The 20,721-nt window shown below is 42.5% G+C and overlaps 1 protein-coding gene across 1 annotated transcript in view; it reads left to right on the plus strand.

The window, feature by feature from the left end:
- Window positions 1–7,984: 7,984 nt before the first annotated feature.
- The window catches only part of LRRC31 (leucine rich repeat containing 31), a 48,447-nt gene continuing 35,710 nt past the window's right edge, over window positions 7,985–20,721 (plus strand). The window contains 2 exon segments of the mRNA XM_061192756.1: window positions 7,985–8,007; window positions 10,039–10,199. Of these exon segments, the coding sequence (XP_061048739.1) occupies window positions 7,985–8,007; window positions 10,039–10,199 (184 nt within the window).

Consider the following 20,721-nt stretch of genomic DNA (forward strand, 5'->3'; position numbering starts at 1 on the left):
CTTCCCTCTTGCATCTCCCTCCCTCCCACCCTCCCCATCCCACCCCTCTAGGTGGTCACAAAGCACCGAGCTGATCTCCCTGTGCTATGCGGCTGCTTCCCACTAGCTATCTATTGTACATTTGGTAGTGTATATATGTCCATGACACTCTCTCACCCTGTCACATCTCACCCTTCCCCCTCCCCATATCCTCAAGTCCATTCTCTAGTAGGTCTGTGTCTTTATTCCCGTCTTGCCACTAGGTTCTGCATGGCCTTTTTTTTTTTTTTTCCCCTTAGATTCCATATATATGTGTTAGCATACTGTATTTGTTTTTCTCTTTCTGACTTACTTCACTCTGTATGACAGACTCTAACTCCATCCACCTCATTACAAATACCTCCATTTCATTTCTTTTTATGGCTGAGTAATATTCCATTGTATATATGTGCCACATCTTCTTTATCCATTCATCCGATGATGGACACTTAGGTTGCTTCCATGTCCTGGCTATTGTAAATAGAGCTGCAATGAACATTTTGGTACATGACTCTTTTTGAACTATGGTTTTCTCAGGGTATATGCCCAGTAGTGGGATTGCTGGGTCGTATGGTAGTTCTATTTGTAGTTTTTTAAGGAACCTCCATACTGTTCTCCATAGTGGCTGTATCAATTTACATTCCCACCAACAGTGCAAGAGTGTTCCCTTTCCTCCACACCCTCTCCAGCATTTATTGTTTCTAGATTTTTGATGATGGCCAATCTGACTGGTGTGAGATGATATCTCATTGTAGTTTTGATTTGCATTTCTCTAATGATTAATGATGTTGAGCATTCTTTCATGTGTCTGTTGGCAATCTGTATATCTTCTTTGGAGAAATGTCTATTTAGGTCTTCTGCCCATTTTTGTATTGGGTTTTTCGTTTTTTTGTTATTGAGCTGCATGAGCTGCTTGTAAATCTTGGAGATTAATCCTTTGTCAGTTGCTTCATTTGCAAATATTTTCTCCCATTCTGAGGGTTGTCTTTTGGTCTTGTTTATGGTTTCCTTTGCTGTGCAAAAGCTTTTAAGTTTCATTAGGTCCCATTTGTTTATTTGTGTCTTTATTTCCATTTCTCTAGGAGCTGGGTCAAAAAGGATCTTGCTGTGATTTATGTCATAGAGTGTTCTGCCTATGTTTTCCTCTAAGAGTTTGATACTGTCTGGCCTTACACTTAGGTCCTTAATCCATTTTGAGTTTATTTTTGTGTATGGTGTCAGGGAGTGTTCTAATTTCATACTTTTACATGTATCTGTCCAATTATCCCAGCACCACTTATTGAAGAGGCTGTCTTTTCTCCACTGTATATGCTTGCCTCCTTTATCAAAGATAAGGTGACCATATGTGCGTGGGTTTATCTCTGGGCTTTCTATCCTGTTCCATTGATCTATATTTCTGTTTTTGTGCCAGTACCAAACTGTCTTGATTACTGTAGCTTTGTAATATAGTCTGAAGTCAGGGAGCCTGATTCCTCCAGCTCCATTTTTCGTTCTCAAGGTTGCTTTGGCTATTCGGGGTCTTTTGTGTTTCCATACAAATTGAGAAATTTTTTGTTCTAGTTCTGTGAAAAATGCCAGTGGTAGTTTGATAGGGATTGCATTGAATCTGTAGATTGCTTTGGGTAGTAGAGTCATTTTCACAATGTTGATTCTTCCAATCCAAGAACATGGTATATCTCTCCATCTATTTGTATCATCTTTAATTTCTTTCATCAGTGTCTTATAATTTTCTGCACACAGGTCTTTTGTCTCCTTAGGTAGGTTTATTCCTAGATATGTTATTCTTTTTGTTGCAATGGTAAACGGGAGTGTTTTCTTAATTTCACTTTCAGATTTTTCATCATTAGTGTATAGGAATGCCAGAGATTTCTGTGCATTAATTTTGTATCCTGCTACTTTACCAAATTCATTGATTAGCTCTAGTAGTTTTCTGGTAGCATCTTTAGGATTCTCTATGTATAGTATCACGTCATCTGCAAACAGTGACAGCTTTACTTCTTCTTTTCCGATTTGGATTCCTTTTATTTCTTTTTCTTCTCTGATTGCTGTGGCTAACACTTCCAAAACTATGTTGAATAATAGTGGTGAGAGTGGGCAACCTTGTCTTCTTCCTGATCTTAGTGGAAATGGTTTCAGTTTTTCACCATTGAGGACAATATTGGTTGTGGGTTTGTCATATATGGCCTTTATTATGTTGAGGAAAGTTCCCTCTATGCCTACTTTCTGCAGGGCTTTTATCATAAATGGGTGTTGAATTTTGTCGAAAGCTTTCTCTACATCTATTGAGATGATCATATGGTTTTTCTCCTTCAATTTGTTAATATGATGTATCACGTTGATTGATTTGCATGTATTGAAGAATCCTTGCATTCCTGGGATAAACCCCACTTGATCATGGTGTATGATCCTTTTAATGTGCTGTTGGATTCTGTTTGCTAGTATTTTGTTGAGGATTTTTGCATCTATGTTCATCAGTGATATTGGCCTGTAGTTTTCTTTCTTTGTGACATCTTTGTCTGGTTTTGGTATCAGGGTGATGGTGGCCTCGTAGAATGAGTTGGGGAGTGTTCCTCCCTCTGCAATATTTTGGAAGAGTTTGAGAAGGATAGGTGTTAGCTCTTCTCTAAATGTTTGATAGAATTCGCCTGTGAAGCCATCTGGTCCTGGGCTTTTGTGTGTTGGAAGATTTTTAATCACAGTTTCAATTTCAGTGCTTGTGATTGGTCTGTTCATATTTTCTATTTCTTCCTGGTTCAGTCTCAGCAGGTTGTCCATTTCTTCCAGGTTGTCCATTTTATTGGCATAGAGTTGCTTGTAGTAATCTCTCATGATCGTTTGTATTTCTGCAGTGTCAGTGGTTACTTCTCCTTTTTCATTTCTAATTCTATTGACTTGAGTCTTCTCTCTTTTTCTCTTGATGAGTCTGGCTAATGGTTTATCAATTTTGTTTATCTTCTCAAAGAACCAGCTTTTAGTTTCATTGATTTTTGCTATTGTTTCCTTCATTTCTTTTTCATTTATTTCTGATCTGATCTTTATGATTTCTTTCCTTCTGCTAGCTTTGGGGTTTTTTTGTTCTTCTTTCTCTAATTGCTTCAGGTGCAAGGTTAGGTTGTTTATTCGAGATGTTTTCTGTTTCTTGAGGTAGGCTTGTATTGCTATAAACTTCCCTCTTAGCACTGCTTTTGCTGCGTCCCATAGGTTTTGGGTCGTCGTGTCTCCATTGTCATTTGTTTCTAGGTATTTTTTGATTTCCCCTTTGATTTCTTCAGTGATCACTTCGTTATTAAGTAGTGTATTGTGTAGCCTCCATGTGTTTGTATTTTTTACAGATCTTTTCGTGTAATTGATATCTAGTCTCATAGCGTTGTGGTCGGAAAAGATACTTGATACGATTTCAATTTTCTTAAATTTACCAAGGCTTGATTTGTGACCCAAGATATGATCTATCCTGGAGAATGTTCCATGAGCACTTGAGAAAAACGTGTATTCTGTTGTTTTTGGGTGGAATGTCCTATAAATATCAATTAAGTCCATCTTGTTTAATGTATCATTTAAAGCTTGTGTTTCCTTATATATGTTCATTTTGGATGATCTGTCCATTCGTGAAAGTGGGATGTTAAAGTCCCCTACTATGATTGTGTTGCTGTCGATTTCCCCTTTTATGGCTGTTAGTATTTGCCTTATGTATTGAGGTGCTCCTATGTTGGGTGCATAAATATTTACAATTCTTATACCTTCCTCTTGGATCGATCCCTTGATCATTATATAGTGTCCTTCTTTGTCTCTTGTAATAGTCTTTATTTTAAAGTCTATTTTGTCTGATATGAGAATTGCTATTCCAGCTTTCTTTTGATTTCCATTTGCATGGAATATCTTTTTCCATCCCCTCACTTTCAGTCTGTATGTGTCTCTAGGTCTGAAGTGGGTCTCTTGTAGACAGCATATATATGGGTCTTGTTTTTGTATCCATTCAGCCAGTCTGTGTCTTTTGGTGGGAGCATTTAATCCATTTACATTTAAGGTAATTATTGATATGTATGTTCCTATTCCCATTTTCTTAAATGTTTTGGGTTTGTTATTGTAGGTGTTTTCCTTCTCTTGTGTTTCCTGCCTAGAGAAGTTCCTTTAGCATTTCTCGTAAAGCTGGTTTGGTGGTGCTGAACTCTCTCAGCTTTTGCTTGTCTGTAAAGGTTTTAATTTCTCCATCAAATCTGAATGAGATCCTTGCTGGGTAGATTAATCTTGGTTGTAGGTTTTTCTCCTTCATCATTTTAAGTATATCCTGCCACTCCCTTCTGGCTTGCAGAGTTTCTGCTGAAAGATCAGCTGTTAACCTTATGGGGATTCCCTTGTGTGTTATTTGTTGTTTTTCCCTTGCTGCTTTTAGTATGTTTTCTTTATATTTAACTTTTGACAGTTTGATTAATATGTGTCTTGGCGTGTTTCTCCTTGGATTTTTCCTGTATGGGACTCTCTGTGCTTCCAGGACTTGATTAACTATTTCCTTTCCCATATTAGGGAAGTTTTCAACTATAATCTCTTCAAATATTTTCTCAGTCCCTTTCTTTTTCTCTTCTTCTTCTGGGACCCCTATGATTCGAATGTTGGTGCGTTTAATGTTGTCCCAGAGGTCTCTGAGACTGTCCTCAGTTCTTTTCATTCTTTTTTCTTTATCCTGCTCTGCAGTAGTTATTTCCACCATTTTATCTTCCAGGTCACTTATCTGTTCTTCTGCCTCAGTTATTCTGCTATTGATCCCATCTAGAGTATTTTTAATTTCATTTATTGTGTTTTTCATCATTGCTTGGTTCCTCTTTAGTTCTTCTACGTCCTTGTTAAATGTTTCTTGCATTTTGTCTATTCTATTTCCAAGATTTTGGATCATCCTTACTATCATTATTCTGAATTCTTTTTCAGGTAGACTACCTATTTCCTCTTCATTTGTTAGGTCTGGTGTGTTTTGACCCTGCTCCTTCATCTGCTGTGTGTTTTTCTGTCGTCTCATTTTGCTTATCTTACTGTGTTTGGGGTCTCCTTTTCACAGGCTGCAGGTTCGTAGTTCCCGTTGTTTTTGGTATCTGTCTCCAGTGGCTAAGGTTGGTTCAGTGGGTTATGTAGGCTTCCTGGTGGAGGGAACTAGTGCCTGTGTTCTGGTGGATGAGGCTGGATCTTGTCTTTCTGGTGGGCACGTCCACATCTGGTGGTGTATTTTGAGGTGTCTGTGGCCTTATTATGATTTTAGGCAGCCTCTCTGCTAATGGATGGGGCTGTGTTCCTGTTTTGCTAGTTGTTTGGCATAGGGTGTCCAGCACTGTAGCTTGCTGGTCGTTGAGTGAAGCTGGGTCTTGATGTTGAGATGGAGATCTCTGAGAGATTTTTGCCGTTTGGTATTACGTGGAGCTGGGAGGTCTCTTGTGGACCAGTGTCCTGAAGTTGGCTCTCCCACATCAGAGGCACAGCCCTGATGCCTGGCTGGAGCACCAAGAGCCTTTCATCCACACGGCCAAGTACGTGGGGAGTTTCTTGCCTTCTGGGAGGTCTGACGTTTTCTGCCAGCGTTCACTGGGTGTTCTGTAGGAGCAGTTCCACGTGTAGATGTATTTCTAATGTATCTGTGGGAAGGAAGGTGATCTCCGCGTCTTACTCTTCCACCATCTTCTTCTCCTCTAGAAGACTCTTATTTACGATTGCTTAATGTTCCATTGAAGGATATACTATATTGTGCTTGGCCTTGAATGATGAGCAACATTTAGAAAATTAGGAAAATAGTGGTGTTATAGGGCATCAGGAGATAGAGGAAAAGTAACAGGTTATCACTATGCATCTTCAATTGGCTAAATTTTATTTATTTATTTGCCGTGCCTTGCAGCTTGTGGGATCTTAGTTCCTGGACCAGGGGTCAAACCCAGGCCCCCTGCAGTGGAAGCTCAGAGTCCTAACCATTTAGACTGCCAGGAAATTCCCTAAAATTTAAAAGACTGACCATACAGTGTTGGCAAGGATGTAGGAACAAGTGGAACTCTCTCACACACTGCTGATAAGTAGGTAAAATGGTGTGATCATTTTGGAAAACAGTTTGGCAGTTTGGCAATTTCTTACGAAGTTAAACACACATCTGTCATATGAGTCAACCATTGCACTGCCAAGTATTCACTTGAGAGAAATAAAAATATATATTTGTTACTGGCAAAGCCCAATGGGTCCCTGGGGAAAAATAAGATGGTATCTACGTGATAAGGTCTAACCTCTTCTTTTGTGCTTAGTCTAGTTTCACTTGCTTTTAGGGGGCCGTGTGTAGTGGCCTTGCGCCTCACACATCGGATTAGGGTTCCCAGCACAGAACTGCTGCTCCTGACACCCCAACTTGGCAAGCTGTGTACAGAAGTGCTGCACACGACACCTCAATTCAAGACAGTGACTGTGGACCGTGTGCAGACATGCTGCCCCTGGCACTTCAGTGTGAAGTGCCGTGAGCCACAGAACTTCGCCTGACCTGCAAGCACTCCAGCCCTCCCTCTCTCATGAGAACCCCAGAAAGCAACCCAGCCAAGGGCCTTTCAGAGAGAACATGTACTTTAGAGCTTGAGCTCACACCTCTCCATTCTTTGATCAAAGAATAAAGCTTTCCTTTGCTTCTGAACCAAACGCGGTCTCATTCTACTGGCATGAGTACACCAGGCAGAAGGATCCTTTTTGGGACCTAACTGAAAAGGGTCCGTAACAAATTCTGGCGACCACAAAGGAGGCACTGTGGCCTTTTCAGCCGCACCTACCCACCAGGCTCCAGGCTCACCCCGGCTCCAGAGGGAGGATGGCAGAGGTTTTGGGAGGTTTGCATAAGGATGACTGACTCTGATCTTTGAGTTCACTCTGATGGGGTAGAACTTTGGCAGCCTTTGGCCAAATTCAGAGCAACTCTGCCCAGCAACCCAATACCCAGGTGTGGTAAGCACACAGCATGGCCCCCAGAGTCATCTGGACTGCACCTCCTTGAGGGGATCACACTGTGGCAGTGTTGGGGACTGGAGACTGAAACTCACACGTGTCTGCCCACTGCCTCTGGCTGGCTTCCCACGTTACCAGACAAGACGGAGCCAGGCAGTCTTGCCCACTGTCTCGCCGGTAGTGCTGGCCTCTTGGCCCCTGTACAAGGCAGTAGCAGCTGCAACAGAGCTTCTTGCCCTCCTTGCCAACCTCCAGGGGTCAACAGTGCATTCTCCATCATCACAGTTTGGTAAAGGAAAGTGGCCTGCCACGTGAGTCAAGAGGCTAGATGGGGAAAAGGCCCAGGTAATAAAGACTGCCTGACAAAACGGAATGAGGGCACAGGATCTGAGTTCAGGAAAAGGCACCAGGGACGCCTGAGTATGAAAGGGCCCTAGGTACAAGACCAGTGACTTGACCGTTTCTGGTCAGTGACAGTCTCCCTGAAGTGGGCTGGGAAGCCCCATGAGCTGCTCGCAAGACCAGGAGCCCCATTATCAGGAAGGCCTGTGAGCTGCTGGCAAGAACAGGAAACACCCACCATCTGACCTCTCCCTGATGTCTTTTCCTTCTAATCTTCCAAGCTCCTTCCCCCTTCTGCTTGCGAGGCAAGCCTTGGGTGATTCTTTATCAACTGAGGTTCCACGGACACTCCTCCTGGTATCAACCCTCGAGATCTGGGGAGTACCCTGGTGGGGGGGATCCCTCATGCGTTTAGCTCTCACTTGGCAGGAAGTCCAAAACTCCTTTCCAGCTGAAAGAAGGAAAGACACCCGCCTCAGCTAAGCTGCTCTGACCTAGAGGCAGTCCCGTCTTCAAGCACCGACTGAAAGTCAAGGGGAACCCCCAATCAGAGCTCACTCCTATTTGGGTCTCTTGAGGAATCCATTAACAGTTTGGTGCTGGTTCCAAATTTCCCAAACTGGAAATCTTATTTGGGTCAAATCTTGCGTGCCAACAAATCACTCCAACAGCCTCGATGGTAGTTGGAAAAAAGTCAGAGTAAGGGGTTGAGGGAAGATCCAGAGGGGTTCCTGAATTTGATTAGTGGAATCTTTTAGACCCATGACCCACATGGGCTGACATCTAGAGCCTCCTCAATGTACTCCTAATGGGGGAAGAAAAGGCCATGGTCTTTTAAAAAGCCTGAGAGGAAGCAGACAAAGAATAGAAACAATGTAGGTCATGTTATTTTCACACCAGGAAGTCAAGGGGTCCCAGATAACAAACGCAACTGGGACCACTGAGACAATGGATAAGGGGGTAGAAGGCAAAGGCTAACCAATTATAAAAATATGATCCTAAAGGGAATCCAAGCAGCAGGAAAGACACCTGTCAATTAGAATAAGATAAAGGAAATCAATCAAGAGCCAACGGAAAACCCTTTGGCATTCCTAGACTGCCTCAGGGAATGCCTTTGAACATATACTACAACTGACCCTGGGTCATTGGAAGGGAATGCAGTCCTGAGGTCGTGTTTCATTTCCCAAAATGCCCCTGACATCAGGTGCAAACTTCAGAAACTGGAAATAGTACCAGATACCTCTACCCCTTGCCTGGTTGAGGTTGACTACCAGGTGTTTAATAACTGAGATATAGAGGAAGAAAAGTCAGAAGATAAAAAGGTGTGGAGGCAAGCCCACGTCCTGGCTGTTGCCCTTCAATGTCAACTGGTCACACGGGAATCTGGACTAACTGCCCAGACTCCATTGAGTGACCCCAAGTCCCCACCGAGGGATAACAAGCCAAGGAAACTAGGACCTAATCAGTGCCCGTGTGCCACGTGTAAACAAGAGGGACACGAAGGAGAATGCCCTTGCCACTCCAAAAGGGAGACAGAAATGGCAGATCCTGGCCACTACCCTTGAAGGCAGATGGTCCAAACAGATGAAGAATGATGGGGCCATGGGGCTCCTAAGCTGGGGCTCCATCTGGCCCCCGAGGAGCCCTGGCTAACATTGGACATAAGGGGAAAGCCTGTCAAATTCTTAGTCGACACCAGTGCCACTTACTTGGTTCTGAAGACCAGATCAGGCAAACTCGATTGCAAGAGTTGTAAACTTCAAAATGAAATAAGTCAAACAGAGATAGACAAATATCATATGATATCACTTATATATGGAATCTTAAAAAATGATACAAATGAACCTATTTACAAAACAGAAATAGACTCACTGACAAAGCAGACTCACTGACAGAAAACAAACTCACTGACTCACTACCAAAGGGGAAGGGGAAAGGATAAATTAGGGCTTTGGGATTAATATATACACACTACTATATATAAAACAGACAAACAACAAGGACCTACTATACGGCCTTGTACATAATATATATACTTGAATATATACTATATTCAATATCTTGTAATAACCTATAATGGAAAAGAATCTGAACGAGAATACGTCTACATATGCATAACTGAATAACTTTTCTGTACACCTGAAACATTGTAAATCAACTATACTTTAAAAAAAATTGTTCCTCTGGATGTAGAATTCTAGGCCAACAGTTATTTTCCCTCAAAATTAATAAAATATAATAAAATTAGTTTTTAAAGGAGTTGTAAAGTTATGGGGGTAACAGGGAAGGCCCAACACCAGGCATTCATAGAGCCATTAGACAACCCAGTGGTTACTATAAAAACCTGTCACACACTAAATCCTGCCACTTTTACTACCTACAGAAACAGGGTCCTTGTAACGTGATTGTGTAGAAACAATAGATACAGTCTAGGCCAGTTCCCCCAACCTAGGAAGCGAGCCTCCCCAAACCCTAAAGAGGAATGGTTCATGGACAGGAGTCGTTTTATGAGGGAGGGAAAAAGTCTGGCAGGATACACAGTAACCTCTCAGACTCCAGTAACAAAAAGGATTACAGAAGATGGACAAGCGTCCCTCAAAAATGAGGGGCAGGACAAAAGACAGAGGAGGGATTTGTCACTGCCAAAGCCCATTAACAATTCCCAGGAAATAAAAACAGCATCTGGGTAATAAAATAAAGTCTCACCTTTTTCTTTTCCTTTGTGTTTAGTCTAGTTCCACTTGTTCATAGGGAGCCGCGAGCAGAGACCTCGCACCCAGCACTTCAGACCAGAGTTCCCATCGCAAAACGGCAGCACCCGACACCGCAGCCCCAGCCGTGTGCAAAGACGCTGCGCACGACACCTTACTCCAAGATGGCGGTGGTGGGCTGTGCGCAGAGGGGCTGCACCTGGCACTGATACGAGTGAATGCCACGAGCAGCACATCTGCGCCTGCCCAGTGAGAACTCCACCCCCCACCCCGCCCCGCCCCGCCCCGCCCCACCCCGCCCCCTCCACGAGCTCCCTATAAAGCAGCCATGCCCAGGGTCTATCGGCTTGTTGGGGAGAGTGAGAGCTGGAGGGCTGAACTCACATCTCTCCGTTCTCTAATCAAAGACTAAAGCTTCCCTTTGCTTCTAAACCGAACTCGGTCTCCTTCTACTGGCATTGGCGATACTGGGCAGGAGGGCCCTTGTTGGGGCTTGACTGGGGAGGGTTGGTAACACAAGAACTTGTACGCAAGTGGACATAGCAGCTTTGTTTTCAATTGCCAAAACCTGGAAACAACCCAGTGTCCATCAGTGAGTGAGTAGAATAAACAGGTTTTGGTGAATCTATACAGTAGAATACTACTCAGCAATAAAAATGGACAAACTAATGATAAATGCAACGTGATTAAGTCTCAAAATAATGTTGCAAAAGAGTATATATTGCAATGAGTTCATTTATATAAAATGCTAGAAGATGCAAACTAATCTATACTAAACAGAAAACAGATTAGTGTTTGATGAGTGGAGGAGTGGGGGTGAATTATAAAAGGAGACTGGGGAGGATGATGAATATGTTTATTAACTTGTGATGATAGTTTCACAGGTATGTACATGGGTCAAAACCCGTCAAATTATGTGCTCTAAATATGTGCAGTTTATTGTGATAAAATATACCTCAATAAAATTGGGGAAGGAAAAAGAAAATAAAATTGTATGTATTCAAAACAAAAGGGTTAGAGGACCCATAATAAGCTAATAGAAAAACTAAATTTTTTTGAATATCCAAATACAGTTCGTTTGAGTATGCATACAAAAATAGCATAATACCAAATAACCCCCAAATCACTTGCATTTAGTTCTGTTTCACGCTTTCCCTTCCTTGCTCCCATACCCAAACTGAGTATGTTTGTAGGAGAGGAAAAATCTTTCCTTCTACCCTTCTATGGTCTCAGCTGGGTCTCTACAAAGACAGATTAATAGCAGAAAAACAAACAAGTTTGTTAACATCTCACATATGCATGGGAAAAACTTGGGGAAAGAGAAGAGTAACTAGAAAAGGTGGCTTAGAACTCCTGCTTTTATAGCATTTTCAACAAAAAGCAATAAACTTGTAGAGAAATGACAAGACAAAGGAAAGCAGTTTTAGGTTTCCAAGGGTGGCAAACTGTGGGAAGGTAAACATATAGGAGGAAAATAATGGAGTAAGGTTTGTTTGCAGATTCCTTGGGTTGTCTCTGGGCTCATAATTATGAGTTCAGAATCATCTCTAGTAAAGCAGAATTTATATCCTGCCTTTAGGCAGAAAAGGTGGACAGTACAGACAGTTTTTCCTCTGCTTGCTTCTTCTTAATTGCCTTCAGCTCAAAATAAATTTATGTCAAAGAGGGGTATTTGGGGGTGACATATTCTGTTTTCCTCTACCTTCATTACTCAGTTGGGGAATTTTTTTCTTTTAATTGCTTTGTTGAGTCACTTAATATTTACTTATTGAATTAAACTGTTTTTTTTTTTTTTTCCTTCAGTAGGCGATGGGAAAGTGCTTGATTGGGATGTGTGTGTGTGTGTGTGTGTGTGCGTGCTCTTCGAGGTGGGATGTGTGGAGAGGTGGCTAGTAAGTGGCAGGGATATCTCTATTCAAAGCTGTTTCCCTTACACCAGTGATTCTCAAACTTTTTTGGCCTCAGGATCAATCTTGCTCTTAAAATGTATTGGGTGCCTTAAAAAACTTTTGTTCAAATGTAATATATGTCAATATTTACTATGTTAGAAATTAAAGCAGAATTTCAAAAACATTTATCAATTCATTTAAAAATAACAATGAACTCACTGCATGTTAATATAAGTAAAATATTTTTATAAAAAAGATATTTTCAAAAAAAGTTCGTGAGAAGAATGGCACTGTTTTGCATTTTTGCCAATCTCTGTAATGTCTGGCTTAGAAAAAGACAGCTGGATTCTCTTCCTTCTTCATTCAATCTATTGTGACATCACATATCATGTAGCCTCTGGAAAACCCCACATGTCATGTACAGTCATGAGAGCATAGGAGTGAACAAGGCAAATAACATCTTAGCATTGTTAAAGTGAGAATGTTTTTCACTCTAAGGACCTCAGTGAGAGGGTTCGGTTTTTTAAAAATTTATTTTATTTATTTATTTTTGGCTGTGTTGGGTCTTCGTTGCTGCGCGCTGTCTTTCTGTAGTTGCGGCGAGTGGGCTTCTAATTGCGGTGGCTTCTCTTGTTGCGGAGCATGTGCTCTAGGCACGTGGGCTTCAGTAGTTGTGGCACGTGGGCTCAGTAGTTGTGGCTTGCGGGCTCTAGAGCTCAGTCTCAGTAGTTGTGGTACACAGGCTTAGTTGCTCCACTGCATGTGGGATCTTCCCAGACCAGGGCTCAAACCCGTGTCGCCTGCATTGGCAGGCAGATTCTTAACCACTGTACTACCAGGGAAACCCAGTGAGAGGGTTTTTACCAGCCCCAAAGCTCTTCTCTGGGAGAGACCTTGAGCCCATGTCATTAGGACCACCCTTGTCACAGCATCCAGCTGACACTCTATCCTGTTTTACAAGAGTTACCATTGAAAGAGGGTCAACAACGTTCCCAGTTTTACAAAATATTTACCAGATAAAACAGCTGGAGCCTCAGTAATGTCGGGGAAAGTGGATATGAGGCCAAAAATTACAAGGAATGTTTATGTATCTGATTAATATTTGTTCTCAAAGCCTTAAAGATGTATCTAAAACTGGATTTTAAAAAATCTTTGTTATGGCCAAATTACTCTGAAAACTGGCCCACTAAATAAAACACCTGGAGTTGCATAAGCCATCAAGGGAACAGTCCCTTGACCATATTTTTCTTGAATGGCACAGAGTTTCACTGTTTTCGTAGACAACAATAGTTAGTCATTAAGGGCTCTTTTAGGGCAGAACATAGTCTTCCAGTCAGTCATGCCTGAACCAGTGGGTTAGTTTCATGTGATGTGCAGAAACCCGGCATTGTGTGTTAATGATACTGTTCCTCACCACAGAATTTGAGAACTAGTGGTAATTGCGCCTCCAGGAAAGGTCTAACTTCATTTAATGTATAAATTACATAAAGCCTGTTTAAGGAACAAAAATGTCAGTAGGTTTTTGTTGTGCAATGGTTCCTGAGGTTAATTGCTTAATTTCTCAGCGAGGAAAAAAAAAATTAAAAACCAGAGTAAAATTCCAATAGCAAAATCCCTCCTTTCCTACAGATTGTTTCTTTTTGCATTCGATCATGTTTACTTTCATCTTTTCAGTGTAGTGCAGAAGATACGTGGTAAATAGGTATAGAACACTACTCTTGAGGGCTTTACTGGAACTCGTGGTACAGTACTTTGTAGCTAAAGGATGAGGACGGGAGGGTAAAGGAGCTTGTTTTTTAAATTTAGAACAAATAAATATATGCAAAAGAAACTGCAAAAATATAAATTGTTTTATTGTCAACAAATGTTTATTGAACCCCACTACGTGCTCTGTCATCAGTATCATCAAAGGGTGCTGTGCTGGGCAATGTGCAGCGTATGCACAGGTATGAGGTGTCCTCTGGAGTAGAGATAACACTTTGGTTGTAGAGATAAGCACTCAAGGTAATATTAGATCAGAACAGAGATGCAGCATTGTATTATTATTATAATATTGCATTATTATTATCATATTAGATCAGAGCAGAGGTGTGGCAAAACAGTCAAAAGGCTGAGAGATCCCTTCTGCTATAGATTGCATGTTTGTGTCCTCCCAGAATTCATGTGTTGAACCTAATCTCCAATGTCATGGTGTGTGGAGGTAGGAACTTTGGGAGGTGATTAGGTCGTGAGGGTGGAACTCATGAATAAGATTCGTGTCCTAAGAGAGACCCCAGAGAGCTCCCTAGCCCCTTTGGCCATGTACCAACACAGATCAAGATGGCTGTCTATGAACCAGGAAGCAGGTCCTCACCAGGCACTGAATCTGCTGGTACCTTGATCTTGGACTTCCCAGCCCCTAGAACTGTGAGAAATAAATTTGTGTTTATAAGCCACACAGTCTGTTAAAGCAGCCCAAAGGGACTAAGAAAACTCCTGTCTGGGAGAAGGCTTTGTGGATCTGGTGTGATTTCAGCACTCAAGTTCTAGAAGAATAGAGTCATGTGGTATCACTAACACCAGCACTATTCTTCATGATTTCCTGGCCTGAAACTAAGTTTGCGGTATGTTGAATGTTTGAAATACCTGCTAGTATAAACTTCTTTGTTTCCCACAACCCCACTCCCCAAGATTTAAAGAAGGAGAGAACCAAAGAATTTCCATTGTGAAATTTTTTAATGAGTTAAGTGTAAATGGTTCAGAAACATAAGGATTTTATTTCCCTTAAAATAAACAGAGATCCCGGCCCAAGGGGAAAATATGTGGCCAGTGCAGCTCGCTGTTTGCCATGTTCGGGCAGGGTGTGAGGTTGGGAGGACCATTTGACCAGGGCTTCTTTGCGACATGTTGAGCTGACTGCTGTCAAGGACACTTTTTGCTATTGAGCAAACTGATGGTCATTCCCATTTTGCTTGATTAAATAACTTTCTTGGGAAAAAAAAATTAGACATTGTTAATTAGATATTTCCCTAGAAAATTCTAATGGAGTCAATTCTGTTTTGGTGTGTAGTAAAGAGTCTATCTTTTACTGCAAAAAAAGGTCTGGCCTTTGTCCTCAATTGCTGCTTTTTTTTTAAATTTTTTATTTTATATTGGAGTATAGTTGATTAACAATGTTGTATTAGTTTCAGGTGTACAGCCAAGTGATTCAATTATACACACATATGTAACTATTCTTTTTCAAATTCTTTTCTCATTTAAGTTGTTACATAATACTGAGCAGAGTTCCCTGTGCTATACAGTAGGTCCTTGTTGGTTATCCATTTTAAATATAGCAGTGTATACCTGTCAATCCCAAACTCCCTGACTATCCCCCTGTCCCCCCGGTAACTGTAAGTTCATTCTCAAAGTCTCTGAGGCTGTTTCTGTTTTGTAAATAAGTTCATTTGTATCATTTTTTTTTTAGATTCCACATATAAGCGTTATCATACGATATTTCTCTGTCTGACTTACTTCACTCAGTATGACAATCTCTAGGTCCATCCATGTTGCTGCAAATAGCATTATTTTATTCTTTTAAATGGCTAAGTAATATTCCACTGTGTATATATATATATACACCACATCTTCTTTATCCATTCCTCTGTCGATGGAAATTTAGGTTGCTTCCATTTCTTGGCTATAGTAAACAGTGCTCCAATGAACACTGGGGTGCATGTATCCTTTTAGACCATGTTTTTCTCCAGATACTTGCCCAGGAGTGGGATTGTAGGATCATATGGTAGCTCTATTTTGAGTTTCTTAAGGAACCTCCATACTGTTTTCCATAGTGGTTGCACCAATTTACATTCCCACCAACACTGTAGGAGGGTTTGAAAGAAGGCATACAGATGGCCAAGAGGTACATGAAAAGATGTTCAACATCGCTATTAGAGAAATGCAAATCAAAACTATAATGAGATATCACCTCACACCAGTCAGAATGGCTGTCACAAAAAATCCACAAACAATAAATGCTGGAGAGGGTGTGGAGAGAAGGGAACCCACCTACACTGTCCTCAGCTTCTTGACAGGAGAGTCTTTGTTAGCCTGGGGGCCAGGCAATTAGTCACAAAGTGAGGTAGGGTGGGTGTTTTGAGGTGGTATCAGTGGACCTCTTGAGGGGCTGGGACTTGAGGTTACCCACTGGATAAAGACTGGACACCGAGGTGGGGGTAAACTTTCTTGTTTGATGATATTCAATGCGTATTGTCACACATCAATGTCAAGAAAGTGACAGTGCCATGACTCCATGGGAAGAGGAAACAGAAACAGCATTTCGTACTCTCTTGGACTCTGTCCTGTGTACTTCTTCCCTTGCCTGATTCTAATCTGTAGTGTTTAGCTGTATTAAAGCATGACCATAACAGCTTTCAGTGAGTTCTGTGAATTCTTCCAGCAAATTATCAAACCTAAGAGTGGTCTTGGGAACCCCTGAACTTGCAACTTGTGTCAGAAGTGAGGTTGGTCTCTTCTGTGGACTGTTTTCTTCTCACTTCTCAGTTGGCTAAACTCTCACAAGTTTAAAGGCACATCTGTATGGCCTGCAAAAATCCCTACCAGCTCGGCTTTGCTGCCTGAAACCCATCAATCCTGACCTATCCTAATAAAGCACAGGCCAGGATATTTCTCCCAATATTTTGGTCAGGAGAAATGATATTAAAATAAAGATAAAGGGCAGTTTGGGAGAAGAGGACATATACACAGATAAAGCTGTCCATCAAAGTATTTATCAGAAGAGTGAATAGAGAACTGATTATATAAATTATGATATTCCATAGAGTGAATATTATTTTAAAAATCAGATAGGTATTTTTGTCCTAACATGAAAAGATCTCCAAAATAGTTTATTAAAGTATAAGAGCAAGATGCAAAGAATTAGCCTTTTTTAATTTTAATTTTTTAATTAATAACTCTGAAGCAAAGGGGTAAATGCTTTACTGAAGAAGTAAAGAAGTTTAAACAGTTTTCTTTGGGGGGGGGTGTGTCCTAACTTGGGCATAGGATTTGCTTATTGGGGGACCTGGAATTGTGAAATAGAAGGAAGAAAAGTCAGTACAGTGTGTGTTAAAGAGGAGGTTACTCTTAACAGTTTACTCCCCTCTGGGGAACCCCTGAGAAAATGTGTAAAACGGCTTCACAGTTGTCAGCTCAAGGGACAGAAGAGGGGAGCATGTACCTCCTGCACGGCCCCCAAGTTCCCCTTGGCCAAGGTTTGTCCAAGGGGGGTGTGAACTTCCTGGCACTTCCAGGCTTGCACCTGCAGTAGAATTCTGGGCAGCTCCCTCCAGCCTCCCTCAAGGTGGCGGCAGAGGAGCTCCAGGGCCAAGAAGCAGAGCTCCTGGGTTCAGCTAAGGCAGTGCTGTCCTGTGAGGCCTGCACACACCCGGCTGTCCCAGCAATGCCTGCAGCAAGCCGTGGGCTCGGAGGATGTCAGTCGGGACACAAAGATCTCTGACGTGGAGTAGGATTCTCATATTAATCCAGATGCTGGACTCCCAGAAGATGTAGAATTTCTGGAATCCCAGGTGCACTCATGACCTGGGAAGACTCAAAGTCAGAACCGAGACGACTGGACCAAGGGGAGGCCACCACTGGCCCTGCTTTCAGGATTTCTCCCCGCCGCTTCAGCAATATCGCGTCCACACCTGTTGATGGCGGGGGCTCTCTCCTCCACAACTGTTGCTGATCTTCTTCCTCCCTTTCCCCCCTCTTTCTCCTGCCTCTGAAATTCTTTCATTGCCCGACAACCCATTCTGTATTTAAACATACACAGCCATGAACTTAGGTAGTATTGGGGCGATTTACATCTCGTTTCCTCACTTGGAGGGTTAGCTCCTTGAGGTCCAGAGTCATGAACTGTGTTTCTCTGCACCTATCAACACCTGGTAAAGGAACTATGGGTAACAGATGGTCAATCCATACGTGGTTGATTGTGGATGCTGGCCCCATGCTGCCAAGCTCCGAGAGCAGCTAATTTCAAGGCAGATGAATGAGAACAGCAGCACAGCCAGGGGTCATGTGTAACAAAGGGACTAAATGTGCTTGTCCTCATCGAGGCAATGAATAGATGACGAGCCAGCTTGGGTAAGCACATTCTGCTATTGGCCTAAAGTTCATTTTCACAGGGACATTTCTGGTAAAGCCCTGAGCTTAGGACTGCCTAGATAAGAATGCACATTAGCCAGTAGAGAACATGACAATAAAAGTGAAATGGGGAAAATATGCCTCAGAACAAAGAATACGATGTGCTTGCTTTAGGAAGTAAGACTCAAGTCACGAGTTATAGAATAATCAATATTTTCCCCTTCTAACCTTAACGTTTAGGTCAGCTTCTAGGGTAGGGGGCTGCAGCAGACCAGTATTCATAGTTCTACTCCCCTTCCTGGATTGCCCTTTGGAAGCTAGGTGGCCTTGTGACTTGCTTTGGCCAACGAAGTATTCATGGAGGTGATGCATGTCATTCCCTCGCAGAAGCATTTAGGAACCGGTGGCCAAGTCTCCAAGCTATCTTCCTTTGCTGCAACAATCATGGGAGCAGGTATTCAGATAGAGTTGCAACAAAACCGGGGCAGGAAGATGGAGTGCGTACACTTAACCTATACTTACTGAGCCCCAGCTGTGTGCAAATCACTTTTAGATACTAAGGATATGGCAGCCTCTACTCTCATGGACTTTCCTGTCTGCAGGGCAGACATCTATTAATATTTTTGACTTATATAAATCAGCATTTAACTCTGGCTGTGACTCATGAAGGGAGGTAGAACGTGTCAAGAGAGCACATCACATGGACATCCTGAGGTCTAATGAGAGAGTTCATTGAACAACAAGTAAGAGTTACCAGTTAAAGAATAGCCACAGCTGGGGTTCTGAGGCAGAGAAGGGAGTAGTGAATCTGAAGAAGAAAAGGCCAGCATGGCTGGACAAGAGAAAGTGAGGGCACGGTCTACCAGGCTCAGGAAACACGTAGAAATCACATTGTACAGCCTTGTGGGCTTTGTTAAAGATTTCAATCTCTTTTTCTAAAACTTATTTGGGTATTCCTGAAACAATTAATGGTCATGTATCACCCTCCTATCATACTTTTCTCCACCCCGGAAGCCCTTGTGGAATGGCACGGAGTTCCTTCTCGCTGAGAGAGATTTAAGCAACCTGAGAGATTGCGCACGTACTCCTGTCCTATGAGGTTCCTGACTGGTGTCTCCCACCCCTCCGTAGCTCCCACCATCCCACCCACCCAGTATCGGGCAGGGTTCTTCAGAAGAGACTAGGATCTGCTCTGGTTAGATTGGCAAAAAGGGATTTGTTACAGGTGCTATATCAGTTATGGAATCATGGGAAAATGGATTCTGAGTTGTGTTTCCAGGAAGACCCTAAAGCCACCCCATATTACTGGGCCACCAAGAAAACTGCTGCCCTGTCACAATGAGACCACTGCCTGTTGAAACTGGAAGCCGCTGCTACAGCTGCTGACCCAAAACCACACACATCAGGAAATTGGACAGCACGTAACCCACCCCTCTCCCCATGTACCTCAGCTGCAAATTCAAGGCTTGCACAAATGCACCGGATGAGCAGAACCTAAATCACATCCAGAGCCTAGCTCTGGGGGAGGCTGGGAAAAGGTGTTGTAAGTCTGTAGTCTCTGCAGTAGGGAAAACCTGCTGGACGGGGTTGAAAGAGATTTTGAGCGTGTAATTCATGGTATTCATCACACCACATATCAAAAGAATCAAAGTGAGATCCCCGCTTTTGAAAATCTTCCAATTCTCACATTAGCTCTTTAAAATCCTGTACTTATCTAGTGCCACTCTCCTTGTCTTTCTATTGTCTTTTCCCCTATCAAGAATAAAGCCACTGTAAAAGTGTGTATTACTCCACTTCTTTTGCATTTGGCTAAAGCATGTGCCTTTCTCTCCATCTGTTCCTTGCTTTAGGAACATTAGAAGCTGTAAGAGGGCAAGTTCCTTATCACAGATGAGCTTTGTCAGAACCCAGCACTGCGTAATGTACATATACATGCTTGTTATACAAATGTTATTTGTCTCATTAAGTTCCTCTGTAAGGAAGCTGCTCCTGTTTTGAGAACATTTAAAAGGGAGCATAAGTAATGCAATTGGGATGAGCTGCATTGAGCCTCCAGCTTAAGGACCAGAGGAGGGTTGATACTTCAAACCTCTCCAAGCCTATATTATTTTCTGTGACTAATTGGACAGTGCTTTTACACCTCTCTAATTTTCTTTGCATTTCCTTTATCTTGGGCTGCTTTCATGATCAGGATATGTCTAGGTAGAACTTTGCTTCTCAGAATTCTGTGAGTCTTGATGTTCTCCTGGTGCTGGGCACAGGGGAGGTGATATCTAGGTAAGGAGAATGTTGGGAGCATCTAAACCCATCTGGTGACTTTTTGAGCTCAAATGGATACGTTCCTTATGCTACAACAGCGGTCCCCAACCTTTTTGACACCAGGGACCGGTTTCCTGGAAGACAATTTTTCCACGGACATTGGCGGGGGATGGGGGAGGAGATAGTTCAGGCAGTAATGCGAGGGCTGGGGAGGGCAGATGAAGCTTCACTCACTGGCACGCCGCTCACCTCCTGCTGTGCGGCCCGGTTCCTAACAGGCCGTGGACCAGTACCGGGGGTACCGGGGACTGGGGGTTGGGGGACCTCTGCGTCACAATTTGCCAATAAGGAGACGGGTTCACTGCAGGAAACAACTAATGACCAACAGCCCTAAAACGGGAGAGAAGATCCCATGGGCAGGCTTGTCACTACATCCTTCGTGATAACTC

Source organism: Eubalaena glacialis, chromosome 6 (genome assembly GCF_028564815.1).
Source record: "Eubalaena glacialis isolate mEubGla1 chromosome 6, mEubGla1.1.hap2.+ XY, whole genome shotgun sequence".
Taxonomy (NCBI): domain Eukaryota; kingdom Metazoa; phylum Chordata; class Mammalia; order Artiodactyla; family Balaenidae; genus Eubalaena; species Eubalaena glacialis.